Below are 15,064 nucleotides of genomic sequence, written 5' to 3'. Positions count from 1 at the left end.
TTTTTGCCACCAAAGTAGATAACCTCACATTTATCCACATTATACTGCATCTGCCATGCATTTGCCCATTCACCTAACCTGTCCAAGTCACCCTGCAGCCCCTTAGCATCCTCCTCACAGCTCACACCGCCACCCAGCTTAGTGTCATCTGCAAACTTGGAGATATTACACCCAATTCCTTCATCTAAATCATTGATTATTATTGTAAAGAGCTGGGGTCCCAGCACCGAGCCCTGCGGCACCCCACCAGTCACTACCTGCCATTCTGAAAAGGACCCGTTTATCCCGACTCTCTGCTTCCGGTCTGCCAACCAGTTCTCTATCCACGTCAGTACATTACCCCCAATACCACGTGCTTTAATTTTGCACACCAATCTCTTGTGTGGGACCTTGTCAAAAGCTTTTTGAAAGTCCAAATACACCATATCCACTGGTTCTCCCTTGTCCACTTTACTAGTTACATCCTCAAAAAATTCTAGATTTGTCAAGCATGATTTTCCTTTCATAAATCCATGCTGACTTGGACCTATATTGTCACTGCTTTCCAAATGCGCTGCTATTTCATCTTTAATAATTGATGACAACATTTTCCCCACTACTGATGTCAGGCTATAATTACCCGTTTTCTCTCTTCCTCCTTTTTTAAAAAGTGGTGTTACACATCGTCAGGGTTGGCATCAAGTTCTGCAAAATATAACAGAACAGAGAAATGGTTAGCAGCAGAGGAAGGGACAGAGTGGGTGGCATGAGTAGGCTCACACAGCGCAGGCAGCGGGCTGATTTGAAGGACCACGATGAATAATAACACACTGCATCAACCGAAGTGTAGCTGACGGAGACATCCCCGTGAACCGAAGCATGGCTAGCCTGCGCAGTACGTAACATTTAGCAAGACTGTGGAATTTTGAAGGACTTGCCCTCTCCCTCGAGGGTGGGCCCAGTTTGTGAAGTGGCGGTTTCTTTTCTCTAGGCAGAACCCATCAAAGCAGCGACCCTCTCTTCCAAGGGTGTCGGTGGGTGCAGATTTGCCGGGCCTCCTCCTGTTCGAGTTCTTTCCCATTCGTTGTGTGCCACCTTCCTCTGCAGAGATGAAAATATAACTTTTTAGGGAGGGTGTCTTTCTGCTGGGTGGGACATACAGCTGGTCACATTTACAATTCCATTGAATAAATGAAAATATTACTTACACTAACTACTTGACCAAGGTCCTGCCATTTCTTTTTGCACTGGCCTCCAGACTTCGGGTGGTCACTATTGCGCAGTAATCTTCAGCAAGTTGGTTCCAGTGTTTATTTCCTTTGGTGAAACTTTTAGTGACCTCTGCTGGTGTCCAGCTCGTGCCATCTGGCCTCAATTACAGTAACCAGGGCCTCCACTTCATCCTGCAAGAAATTCTTGGTCCTTGAGCCGCATTGCATCTTGTATTGCAGCTCCGATTTTTCCAATGAGAATTAAATTTCTCACACACAACTGGCTCTTTAAAAATGGCTGAATGCAGACCGGGAGCTGTACTGGGCATGCACACCCATAGCAATGATGTCAAAAACGTTCTTTTTTTTTGCTCATGCGCAGAAGGGGGGTGCATCGTTTTTTTAGCGCAGAATTAGGCTCCACCCCCCGAAGCTACAGAACAGGCTGCATGGCGCCACTTTCAAAAAATAGAACGGGGAAACTTGCTACTTATTTTTTTGGGAGTAGTTTGGGCCAGAAAAAAAAACGGGTGTAACTCTGGCAATATGCCAAAAAACAGCACTGGGGAAAATTGAGCCCATTAAAAAAGGGCCAAGCTGTACATAATATTCCCAAAAAGAAAATCACCAATTTAACGTCAGGGAGGTTAATGTTGGGGTATTCGACACAGATATCCATTCTCAGAACCGGCTCTGACAAGCAATGCTGCTTGTCCTCTCCCCCACTTACCACCCCGCCCTCCTGAAGTCAATGGCTTCTTCGGAGTTACAGTTCAATGATGGCAGCAACTCGAATACTTCCAATCGGCAAGTCTGAACAATGATGGTTGTTGGGCTATTCAACTGTCAGGAGCCTAGCTTTGTAACCCGATTCTGCTGTCAGTTTTAACAGCTCTCGCTTGATAGAAATCAGGGCGGAAACCACGCTCTGGTTTTCCCCTTCCTAGCCTGGGGACAGAGGCAAACTGTAGTGTCTTCCCACCAGAGATTAGGTAAATCGGTAGTGACTTTGGCCAAACCTGGGAGCTTCCTGCTCTGTACAGCCAAGTAACAGCAAACTTAGATACATTACATTTGGTTCCCTAGTGTCAGTTCTGGCTCAGTGGGTGGCACACTCACATCTGGGTTCAAGTCCCACTCCAGACTGCAAAAATCCAGGCTGACTCCCCACTCCTACTGAGGGAGGGCTGCATTGCCAGAGGTGCCGTCTTTCGGATGAGATGTTAAATCCAGGCCCCGACTATCCTCTCAGGTGGACCTAAACGATCCCATGGAACTATTTCGAAGAAGAGAAGGGGAGTTATCCCCGGTGTCCTGGCCAATATTTATCTCTCAAATCAACATCACTAAAACATCATTGTCACATTTGCTGTTTATGGGAGCTTGCTGTGTGCAAATTGGCAGTCACATTTCCTACATTACAACAGTGACTACACTTTAAGAAAATGTACTTCATTGGCTGTAAAGCACTTTGGGGCATCCTGAGGCTTCGTGAAAGGTACTATATAAAATGCAAGTCTTTCCTTCATATTACAAAAATTCATTTACTCACAAATCCATTGTGGTTTTAAATGCAAGACAATGGACAACTATGCAACATCAAATAAGAGTCACAGCTAAACAAAGTACAATGGTGATGAATAGGCCTTCCCTTTATCTGGAACATTCCTTAGTACGTAAGAAAAAAAATCTCTTTCCTCTCATCTCCTGAAGTACCTCAATCAGGTGCCCTTTAATGGGTGAGCGTTAATAAGCCACTAAGCCATCAGAGACATCAATACAGGTTTTGATCCTGTTCTCACCCAATGCTCAGACCTGCTGGATTCCAGTGGCGAGCACTGCGTAGCAGCCCTGACCTGGAGTTCTGGCTGATTTTATCCCTCGCTAGTTCTCGGGTGTGGCAGCCAACTCTAGTGCCCCACCTGCAGCCTTGATTGAGGTCAGCTCACTCAGCACAAACACAAGGGCAAACTGGCTCCTTCCTTTTAAAATTATGACTGGCAAGGAGACAAATTGCATACCTTATCTTCAAAGCAACTTTATTTGAAAGAAAGTGAGAAACATTGTGAGAGATGAACACTAGGCCCATCAAAGTAGAGAAGTTTTACTAAACCTGTATCGAATCTTGGTTAGACTACACTTGAGTACTGCGTACACTTTTGGTCACCATATCATAAAAAGGATATAGAAGCATTAGAGAGGGTGCAGAGAAGATTTACAAGGATGATACCAGAAATGTGAGGGTATACATATCAGGAAAGGATGAACAGACTGGGTCTCTTTCTCGTGATAAAAGAAGGTGCGCCTTTACAATTTATTAAAAATTATAAAAGGTTTTGATAAGAGTGGATACAGAGAGAATGTTTCCACTTGTGGGGAAGAGCATAACTAGAGGCCATCGATGTAAGATAGTCACCAAGAAATCCAATAGGGAATTCAGAAGAAACTTCTTTACCCAAAGAGTGGTGAGAATGTGGAATAGGGAGTGGTTGAAGCGAATAGTATAGATGTATTTAAGGGGGGGGCTAGACAAGCATATGAGGGAAAAGGGAATAGAGGGTTAGGCAGATAGATTTAGATTAGGAAATACAGGAGGAGGCTCGAGTGAAGCAAAAACGCCGGCTTGGACTGGTTGGGCCGAATGGCCTGTTTCTGTACCATACATCCTATGTAATCCTGTGTAAGCTCCTTCCCGCCACAGACCATGTGCATTGACTCTATCTTATTAAATTTAACCACCCGAGGGAAAATTTGTATTAGCATTCTCTGATCATTCCTAATCTGCTGTTGAACCCTAGATTTATGCTCTCCCAACTTTCCCAGTCTCACAGCACATGAACAATAGCTACAGAATAAAATGGCCTCATTCTGTGCTGTACTATTCTAGGATTAGAATCAGTTAGATGAGTGACAGACATACATGGTCAAAATCATGTTGCTCACTCAAGCTTACTTGCAGACATGGAGAGGGGGAAAAAAAAAAAGAGTTCAGCTGGTGGAAGGGAGTCACTGCTCGTTGCAACAGTTAAAAATAAAACGCAATACCGTCAAGACAAACCAAGGAACACAAACATAGCATTAGAGATACATCATCAGAGCTCGCCCAATTTCTCAGTGCATAAATAGAATCATAGAAGTTTACAGCACAGAAAGAGGCCATTTGGCCCATCATGCCAGCCGAAAAAGAGCTATCCAGTCTAATCCCGCTTTCTAGCACTTGGTCTGTAGGTTATGGTACTTCAAGTGCCTATCCAAGTATTTTTTAAATGCCATGAGGGTTTCTGCCTCTACCACCCTTTCAGGCAGCGAGTTCCAGACCCCTGCCAACCTCTGGGTTACAAAAATTCTCAACACCCCTCTAATCCTTCTACCAATTACTTTAAATCCATGCCCCCTGGTTATTGACCTCTCTGCAAAGGTAAATCTGGGCCTCTCAATTTTATACACCTCAATTAAGTCTCCCCTCAGCCTCCTCTGTTCCAAATGTTGTGTCCAGGAAGATCCCAAGTTTGATTCATGGTCTGTGATGAGTTATCTGATTTAAGCCAAGGCAGTGGCTAAGAGAAGAGGTGCGGATAATAAAGTCAGGGTTCCTTCCAACGTTTATCAAGTGATTACGGTTGAATGACCATGGGCATCAAACAAGGACAGCATCAGGCTCAGTTATGGTGCCCTTTTGATCAAATGGCTGGCCAACACTCACATTCTGGATGAAGTGTACCACAGGGCAAGTTACTGGAGGGCTACCAGCATAAGTCAGCTGGCACAGACACAATGGGCCAAATGGCCTCCATCTGTGCTGTAAATTTCTACGATTCTATGGTAAGGCACCATTGCTGAATTATATGGATAGCTTTGAGGCACTGTTGTAAATGCATAACACAAGGATTTTTTTCCAACTAATTTCAGGAAACATTGCTATCATGAAAGATAAATCAATTAAAAATGGCATATCAATCTTTGGGGCCACATTTCTTCCAAAAACAGCAACAATCTCTCTCCAGGGGGAGAAAAAAATCTTAAATATTTCCAATAGGATCAAAATGTTCTTGCCTTCATATTATAAATGTGTGAGTGAGCAACTACCCACAGGACCTTCTTCCATTCTGCCAATGAAAACATCTTCCACATACCACTGCAGTAAATACAGTACTAGATGCCAGGACTTTAAAAGAACTAGCCGCTTAGTCCCATTCCTCTACCCTTTATTGTTATTCTTTTTCAAACAAACCCCATCCCTTTAAAAAGGTTATTGTGGATCCTGCTTCTACCACTTTCTCTGCTCGGACATTAACAATCTTCTGCATATTGGGGAAAAAAAAATCTTCTCTCTTCTTTCCTCATTTTGTCAACAATTTAAAATTTAAAGCCCTTGAATTACCAGCTTGTAGATATTGTTTTCTTTATTCTCCCTCCCAATAAAAAACAGTTAAATCAGAGCAGTCAACAGGAGGGAATTGATATCCAGCCTGCAAAGACGTTTGAAACAAATTAAGAGTGAAATATATATCAGAGGAAAAAAACATAGAAAATAGGTGCAGGAGTAGGCCATTCGGCCCTTCTAGCCTGCACCGCCATTCAATGAGTTCATGGCTGAACATGCAACTTCAGTACCCCATTCCTGCTTTCTCACCATACCCCTTGATCCCCCTAGTAGTAAGGACTTCATCTAACTCCTTTTTGAATATATTTAGTGAATTGGCCTCAACAACTTGCTGTGGTAGAGAATTCCACAGGTTCACCACTCTCTGGGTGAAGAAGTTTCTCCTCATCTCGGTCCTAAATGGCTTACCCCTTATCCTTAGACTGTGTCCCCTGGTTCTGGACTTTCCCAACATTGGGAACATTCTTCCTGCATCTAACCTGTCTAAACCCATCAGAATTTTAAACGTTTCTATGAGGTCCCCTCTCATTCTTGTGAACTCCAGTGAATACAAGCCAGTTGATCCAGTCTTTCTTGATAGGTCAGTCCCGCCATCCCGGGAATCAGTCTGGTGAACCTTCGCCGCACTCCCTCAGTAGCAAGAACGTCCTTCCTCAGGTTAGGAGACCAAAACTGTACACCATACTCCAGGTGTGGCCTCACCAAGGCCCTGTACAACTGTAGCAACACCTCCTTGCCCCTGTACTCAAATCCCCTCGCTATGAAGGCCAACATGCCATTTGCTTTCTTAACCACCTGCTGTACCTGCATGCCAACCTTCAATGACTGATGTACCATGACACCCAGGTCTCGTTGCACCTCCCCTTTTCCTAATCTGTCACCATTCAGATAATAGTCTGTCTCTGTTTTTACCACCAAAGTGGATAACCTCACATTTATCCACATTATACTTCATCTGCCATGCATTTGCCCACCTATCCAAGTCACTCTGCAGCCTCATAGCATCCTCCTCGCAGCTCACACTGCCACCCAACTTAGTGTCATATGCAAATTTGGAGATACTACATTTAATCCCCTCGTCTAAATCATTAATGTACAGTGTAAACAGCTGGGGCCCCAGCACAGAACCTTGCGGTACCCCACTAGTCACTGCCTGCCATTCTGAAAAGTCCCCATTTACTCCTACTCTTTGCTTCCTGTCTGACAACCAGTTCTCAATCCATGTCAGCACACTACCCCCCAATCCCATGTGCTTTAACTTTGCACATTAATCTCTTGTGTGGGACCTTGTCGAAAGCCTTCTGAAAGACCAAATACACCACATCAACTGGTTCTCCCTTGTCCACTCTACTGGAAACATCCTCAAAAAATTCCAGAAGATTTGTCAAGCATGATTTCCCTTTCACAAATCCATGCTGACTTGGACCCATCATGTCACCTCTTTCCAAATGCACTGCTATGACATCCTTAAAACACACAGTAGGGTAAGCTTTAAAACAAGTGATTAAAGAAGTGTCAAGAGAAAATCAAATTTCAACGGTGCAGCAACCTTATCTCCCCAGATTGCACACACTCGGTAGTATGGATTCGTTTGGCACAGATATATTAACAAGAGCCTGACACTTGTGGCTGTGAGTGGCAGAGAACTTCACCCTGCTCCCCGCCCCAGGCAGAAACTCCAGTCCAGTCACTTCTCACTCCAAGCAATTCCCTCCTGCTGACTGCTCTGATTAACTGTTTTATTGGGGGAACAAACTAACCAGTGTCTAGTAGCTGGTATTTGGAGGGCATACATTTAAAATTGTCAACAAAAGAAGGGAGAAGTTAAAAAAATATATATATATATGTGTGTGTGTGTGTGTGTGTGCAGAAGATTGTTAACGTTCTAGCAGAGAAACAGTGGTGGAAGCAGAATCCATAATTGCCTTTAAAAGGGATGGGATATATATAAAGGGTAGAGGAATGGCCAGCTACAGTGACAAGTGGACAACTCTCAGCTACACCCATCCAACCTTCTCCTCAGCCCGCTACAGCTGCACGCAACACCACCAGAGCAGGAGGAAAACTCCCTGAAGGCAAGCAGACGACACTTACCGCTAACTAACGCTCTTCTCATCTTCCCGGCGGCTGAGGAGCCAGCTCCCCGCCTTTAACGCCGCCAGCGAAAACCGCCTACGTCACCCGCGACTTGTGTAAACCCAGCCGCCTGAACTTGTGCCAACGTCACGCGCGATTTGCGTTGACGTAACTCCTTTTGACGCGCGCGCGCGCACACACACACACACACACACATTGCGAGCGTGGACCGTCCGCGTTTCCATGGTGACGGACGCTTCGCTGGTCCTTGCGAACCAGCCGATGCGCATCTGGCTCGAACCCGTATTTCTTTACTTATCGACCCATTCGCTTAATCCTCAATCAAGGAAATACTTTAAAAATATTTATATATAATACGCATAAAGGATTTGACGAGAAGTATTCGTCAAAAAATAGCAATTTGAGGTTCCATTATTTTCCTATCTTTAGAAAATCAATGCAGTCAAAATGGGAGAGAGAAATAAAAACAATCATTAGAATTTCTACGTCAAACTAATAGAAATTTAAATAAAGGGTGAAATTGCACTCGGAGGCGTTGACATCATCGCCTCTTGCGTTCTACGTCACTGAAACCGTGGTGTAGGCCGTTTCTCAGGGTAACGGGCAAAGGCGTCTTTGTTCCCAGGCCCAGAGAGAGAGAGGGAGTGAGGGAGTGTAGACTCTCCACAGCACCAATACTCAGTACAGCAGCTCCCAATCGACACTGCACGCCGCCATGCCGATCAAGAAAGGAAAGGGGTAACTTGCCTTCGTTTTGTTTTTATTAATTTGCACAGTTTTAAATCTTACATGGGATTACAGAGAAACAGGCCATTCGGCCCAACCAGCTCATGCCGGTGTTTATGCCCCACTCGAGCCTCTTCCCATCTCTCCTCATCCCAAATCTATCAGCCTAACCCTCTATTCCCTTCCTCTCTCATGTGCCGATCTAGCTTCCCCTCAAATGCATCTATACTATTCGATTCAACCACTCTCTTGGTAGTGCGTTCCACATTCTCATCACTCCTTTAGGTCAAGAAATTTCTTTTAAATTTCCTATTTGATTTCTTGGTGATTATCTTACATCAATGGCCTCTAGATGTGGTCTTCTCCACAAGTGGAAAAACTCTCTGTATAGAAACATAGAAAATAGGTGCAGGAGTAGGCCACTCGGCCCTTCGAGCCTGCACCACCATTCAATATGCTTAAACAAAGGGGATGAGGGCAGAGTTGGCTAAAGTAGACTGGGAACACAGACTAAACAGTGGAGGACTTTTAAGGAGCTCTTTCATAGTGCTCAACAAAAATATATTCCAGTGAAAAAGAAGGGCGGTAAGAGAAGGGATAACCAGCCGTGGATAACCAAGGAAATAAAGGAGAGTATCAAATTAAAAACCAATGCGTATAAGGTGGCCAAGGTTAGTGGGAAACTAGAAGATTGGGAACATTTTAAACGACAGCAAAGAATGACTAAGAAAGTAATAAAGAAGTGGAAGATAGATTACGAATGTAAACTTGCGCAAAACATAAAAACAGATAGTAAAAGCTTTTACCGATATATAAAACGGAAAAGAGTGACTAAAGTAAATGTTGGTCCCTTAGAAGATGAGAAGGGGAATTTAATAATGGGAAATGTGGAAATAGCTGAGACCTTAAACAATTATTTTGCTTCGGTCTTCACAGTGAAAGACACAAAAACCTTGCCAAAAATTGCTGGTCACGGGAATGTGGGAAGGGAGGACCTTGAGACAATCACTATCACTAGGGGGGTAGTGCTGGACAGGCTAATGGGCTTCAAGGTAGACCAGTCCCCTGGTCCTGATGAAATGCATCCCAGGGTATTAAAAGAGATGGCGGCAGTTATAGCAGATGCATTCGTTATAATCTACCAAAATTCTCTGGACTCTGAGGAGGTGCCATCGGATTGGAAAGCAGCTAATTTAACGCCTCTGTTTAAAAAAGGGGGCAGACAAAAGGCAGGTAACTATAGGCCGGTTAGTTTAACATCTGTAGTGGGGACAATGCTTGAAGCTATCATTAAGGAAGAAATAGTGGGACATCTAGATAGGAACAGTGCAATCAAGCAGACGCAACATGGATTCATGAAGGGGAAATCATGTGTAACTAATTTACTGTAATTCTTTGAGGATATAACGAGCATGGTGGATAGAGGTGGATGTGGTGTATTTAGATTTCCAAAAGGCATTCGATAAGGTGCCACACAAAAGGTTACTGCAGAAGATAAAGGTACGTGGAGTCAGAGGAAATGTATTAGCATGGATCGAGAATTGGCTGGCTAACAGAAAGCAGAGAGTCGGGATAAATGGGTCCTTTTCGGGTTGGAAATCGGTGGTTAGTGGTGTGCCACAGGGATCGGTGCTAGGACCACAACTATTTACAATATACATAGATGACCTGGAAGAGGGGACAGAGTGTAGTGTAACAAAATTTGCAGATGACACAAAGCTTAGTGGGAAAACGGGTTGTGTAGAGGACTCAGAGAGGCTACAAGGAGATTTGGATAGGTTAAGCGAATGGGCTAAGGTTTGGCAGATGGAATACAATGTCGGAAAATGTGAGGTCATCCACCTTGGGAAAATAAACAGGAAAAGGGAATATTATTTGAATGGGGAGAAAGTAAAACATGCTGCAGTGCAGAGGGACCTGGGGGTCCTTGTGCATGAATCCCAAAAAGTTAGTTTGCAGGTGCAGCAGGTAATCAGGAAGGCGAATGGAATGTTGGCCTTCATTGCGAGAGGGATGGAGTACAAAAGCAGGGAGGTCCTGCTGCAACTGTACAGGGTATTGGTAAGGCCGCACCTGGAGTACTGAGTGCAGTTTTGGTCACCTTACTTAAGGAAGGATATACTAATCTTGGAAGGGGTACAGAGACGATTCACTAGGCTGATTCCGGAGATGAGGGGGTTACCTTATGATGATAGATTGAGTAGACTGGGTCTTTACTCATTGGAGTTCAGAAGGATGAGGGGTGATCTTATAGAAACATTTAAAATAATGAAGGGGATAGACAGGATAGAGGCAGAGAGGTTGTTTCCACTGGTCGGGGAGACTAGAACTAGGGGGCACAGCCTCAAAATACGGGGGAGCCAATTTAAAACCGAGTTGAGAAGGAATTTCTTCTCCCAGAGGGTTGTGAATCTGTGGAATTCTCTGCCCAAGGAAGCAGTTGAGGCTAGCTCATTGAAGATATTCAAATCACAGATAGATTTTTAACCAATAAGGGAATCAAGGGTTATGGGGAGCGGGCGGGTCAGTGGAGCTGAGTCCACGGCCAGATCAGCCATGATCTTGTTGGGTGGCGGAGCAGGCTCGAGGGGCTAGATGGCCTACTCCTGTTCCTAATTCTTATGTTCTTATGTTCTTATGTTCTTATGTTTTTATTAATGTTGGGGAAGTCCAGAACCAGGGGTCACAGTCTAAGGATAAGGGGTAAGCCATTTAGGATCGAGATGAGGAGAAACTTCTTCACCCAGAGAGTGGTGAACCTGTGGAATTCTCTACCACAGCAAGTTGTTGAGGCCAATTCACTAAATATATTCAAAAAGGAGTTAGATGTAGTCCTTACTACTAGGGGGATCAAGGGGTATGGCGAGAAAGCAGGAATGGGGTACTGAAGTTGCATGTTCAGCCATGAATTCATTGAATGGCGGTGCAGGCTAGAAGGGCCGAATGGCCTACTCCTGCACCTATTTTCTATGTTTCTATGATCATGGCTGATCATGAACTTCAGTACCCCACTCCTGCATTCTCTCCATACCTCTTGATCCCTTTAGCCATAAGGGCCACATCTATCTTCCTTTTGAATATATCTAATGAACTGATCTCAACAACTTTCTGTGGTAGAGAATTCCACAGGTTCACAATTCTCTGAGTGAAGACGTTTCTCCTCATCTCGGTCCTAAATGGCTTACCCCTTATCCTTAGACTGTGACCCCTGGTTCTAGACTTCCCCGACATTGGGAACATTCTTCCTGCATCTAACCTGTCCAAGCTCAGCAGAATTTTATATGTTTCTATGAGATCCCCTCTCATTCTTCTAAATTCCAGTGAATATAAGCCTAGTCGATCCAGTCTTTCTTCATATGTCAGTCCTGTCATCCCGGGAATCAGTCTGGTGAACCTTTGCTGCAATCCCTCAACAGCAAGAATGTCCTTCCTCAGATTAGGAGACCAAAATTGCACACCATACTCAAGGTGTAGTCTCACCAAGGCCCCGTATAACTGCAGTAAGACCTCCCTGCTCCCATACTCGATCAAAACCTTTCATAATTTTATAGACCCATATTAGGTCACCTCACAGCCTTCTCTTTTCAAGAGGAAAAGAAACCCAGCCTGTTCATCCTTTCTTGAACGGTATACCCTCGCATTTCTGGTGTCATCCTTGTAAATCTTTTTTGCACCTTCTCCAATGCAAATCTAATTTTGAAGTTTTTCCTTTCCTACTTTATGTTTGTTTTTTTTCTGTTCTCTGCACTCAAACTATGACTTCAGATCATTATTTAAAAAAATATTATTGCAGGACGGTTGAGGCACAGGTTTTATGAAAAAGTACAAACAAACAGATTCCCACCCCCCGCCTCCAAATGCTGAAACAAATACCTGGGAATAAGTAGCATCTGTAAAAGTGAAAAGACAGGTTGATAAGAACATAATATAAGAACATAATATAAGAACATAAGAAATAGGAACAGGAGTAGGCCATATGGCCCCTCGAGCCTGCTCCACCATTCAATAAGATCATGGCTGATCTGATCATGGACTCAGCTCCACTTCCCCACCCACTTCCCATAACTTCTTATCCCCTTATCCTTTAAGAAACTGTCTATTTCTGTCTTAAATTTATTCAATGTCCCAGCTTCCACAGCTCTCTGAGGCAGCGAATTCCACAGATTTACAACCCTCTGAGAGAAGAAATTTCTCCTCATCTCTGTTTTAAATGGGTACCCCTTATTCTAAGATCATGCCCTCTAGTTCTAGTCTCCCCCCCCATCAGTGAAAACATCCTCTCTGCATCCACCTTGTCAAGCACCCCTCATAATCTTATACATTATGATAAGATCACCTCTCATTCTTCTGAATTCCATTGAGTAGAGGCCCAATCTACTCAACCTTTCCTCATAAGTCAACCCCCTCATCTCTGGAATCAACCTAGTGAACCTTTCTCCATTTAAATAATAACTTGCTCTTTGATTTTTTTTCTGCCAAAGTTCATGACCTCACACTTTCCAACATTATACTCCATCTGCCAAATTTTTGCCCACTCGCTTAGCCTGTCTATGTCCTTTTGCAGATTTTTTATGTCCTCCTCACACATTGCTTTTCCTCCCATCTTTGTATTGTTAGCAAACTTGGCTACGTTACACTCAGTCCGTTCTTCCATTTCGTTAATATAGATTGTAAATAGTTGGGGTCCCAGCACTGATCCTTGCGGCACCCCACTAATTACTGGTTGCCAACCAGAGAATGAACCATTTATCCCGATTCTCTGTTCTCTGTTAGTTAGCTAATCCTCTATCCATGCTAATATTGTTGTGTATGGAGAAAGAGTCAGACTGAACACTGTGAGCTCAAAGTAAAGTGTGACCTTAATCTTTTATTGCAGGTCTCCAGAGTGCCTCTCCAACCTGTGACGCCTCCTTCAATACCTGTGCTCCCAAGGGATTATGGGATTCCTTGGGACACCAGGGGATGAGCTCTCTGGTGGCTGTACAGAGTAAATATAAGTTTACATATATAACAACACTCCCCCCCCCTCCCCGTCCCCGCCCCTTGCCCCAAAGTCAATAGTGTAACTATTTACAATATGAGTCGATCTGGGGCCCTTCTTGCCCTGGTTGGTCGTCTCGGTGTGAAAGCTGGTGTTGTTGAATCATCTGTTGGGCCCTCACTGGGCTGCTGTGCAGCTGGCCTTGCTGGGCTGCCTGGTGTGTTGGGCCCTGCTGGGCTGCTGTGGATGATGGGTTCTGTTTCGTGGTCAACCGTGGTGCCGGTTGCCACTGGTGTGTAGGGGGATCAAAAAAGGTAAGGTCCAAGGTGGGTTGCTCAGGATAGTCCATGAATCTGAGTTTGATTTGGTCCAAGTGTTTCCGGTGAATGAGTGCATTTGAAAGTTTGACCCGAAACATCCTACTCCCCTCTTTGGCCATGACAGTGCCGGGAAGCCACTTGAGAGCTTGTCCATAATTTTAATATAAATACAAGATCATTGATTTCAATCTCGCCTGACACATTTGGCTATCATGGTATGCACTTTTTGAAGCTGCCTGCTCTCTACCTGTTCATGTAGATCAGGGTGAACTAACGAGAGCCTTGTTTTAAGTGCTCGTTTCATGAGCAGTTCAGCAGGTGGGATCCCAGTGAGTGAGTGAGGTCTCGTGCAGTAGCTAAGCAGGACTCTGGATAGGCGAGTCTACAGTGAGCCTTCAGTTACCCTCTTCAAGCCTTGCTTGATGGTTCGCACTGCTCTCTCTGCCTGACCATTGGACGCTGGTTTAAACGGGGCAGTTGTGACATGTTTGATCCCGTTACGGGTCATGAATTCTTTGAACTCAGCACTGGTTAAAACATGGCCCGTTGTCACTCACCAGGACATCGGGTAGGCCGTGTGTGGCAAACATGGCCCGCAGGCTTTCAGTAGTGGTAGCGGACGTGCTAGCCGACATTATCTTACATTCAATTCACTTGGAGTAGCGTCTACAACCACAAGGAACATTTTACCCAAGAACGGGCCTGCATAGTTGATGTGTACTCTAGACCATGGTTTGGAAGGCCAAGACCATAAACTTAGCGGCGCCTCCCTGGGTGCATTGCTTAACTGCGAGCATGTATTACACCTGTGAACGCAGGATTCACATCGATACCAGGCCACCACACGTCGGATCTGGCTATCACTTTCATCATTAGGATGCCTGGGTGGGTACTGTGGAAGTCATTGATGAAGGTGTCTCTGCCCTTCTTGGGGACCACTACTCGATTGCCCCGCAGTAGGCAGTCTGCCTGTATAGGCATTTTATCTTTGCACCGCTGGAACGGCTTTATCTCTTCCTGCATTTCCACTGGGACACTGGACCAGCTCCCATGAAGCACACAGCTTTTGACTAGAGATAATAGCCCCAAGTTTCCACACGCTACAAAACGGGCGCCCCTCCAAGCTGGGTGCCCGTTTTTCGCGCCGAAAACCGCGCCTGAATAAAAACGCGCGATTCTGGAGCGCCCTGCAGCTCCATGGCAGCTTGGCGCGGCGCCCAGGGGGCGGAGCCTACCACTCGCGCCGATTTTGTAAGTGGGAGGGGGCGGGTACCATTTAAATTAGTTTTTTTCGTGCCGGCAACGCTGCGCGTGCACGTTGGAGCGTTCGTGCAGTGTGAAGGAAACATTGCCACTCGGCCATTTT

The 15,064-nt window shown here is 44.9% G+C and overlaps 2 protein-coding genes across 4 annotated transcripts in view; one reads left to right on the top strand and one right to left on the bottom strand.

The window, feature by feature from the left end:
- entpd5a (ectonucleoside triphosphate diphosphohydrolase 5a) overlaps positions 1 to 7,771 on the bottom strand; it is an 82,345-nt gene extending 74,574 nt beyond the window's left edge. Inside the window, exons 1-2 of one of the 3 annotated variants that reach the window (XM_070879604.1) lie at positions 7,669 to 7,763; positions 620 to 684 (exon numbers count right to left, since the gene is read on the bottom strand). The gene's annotated coding sequence lies outside the window, so the exon portion shown is untranslated. Of the gene's footprint in view, positions 1 to 619; positions 685 to 7,668 lie in introns of all 3 variants that reach the window. The other 2 variants (XM_070879602.1, XM_070879603.1) reach the window with 2 other exon arrangements.
- A 514-nt stretch (positions 7,772 to 8,285) lies between these two features.
- LOC139262390 (basal body-orientation factor 1-like) overlaps positions 8,286 to 15,064 on the top strand; it is an 85,852-nt gene continuing 79,073 nt past the window's right edge. The window contains exon 1 of the mRNA XM_070877579.1: positions 8,286 to 8,409. Coding sequence (XP_070733680.1) covers positions 8,387 to 8,409 — 23 coding nt within the window. The 5' untranslated portion in view covers positions 8,286 to 8,386. The remainder of the gene's footprint in view (positions 8,410 to 15,064) is intronic.

This window comes from Pristiophorus japonicus, chromosome 4 (assembly GCF_044704955.1).
Source record: "Pristiophorus japonicus isolate sPriJap1 chromosome 4, sPriJap1.hap1, whole genome shotgun sequence".
Classification (NCBI taxonomy): domain Eukaryota; kingdom Metazoa; phylum Chordata; class Chondrichthyes; family Pristiophoridae; genus Pristiophorus; species Pristiophorus japonicus.
The sequence above is the reverse complement of the archived record's forward strand: the minus strand, read 5'-3'. Positions and strand labels throughout refer to the sequence as shown.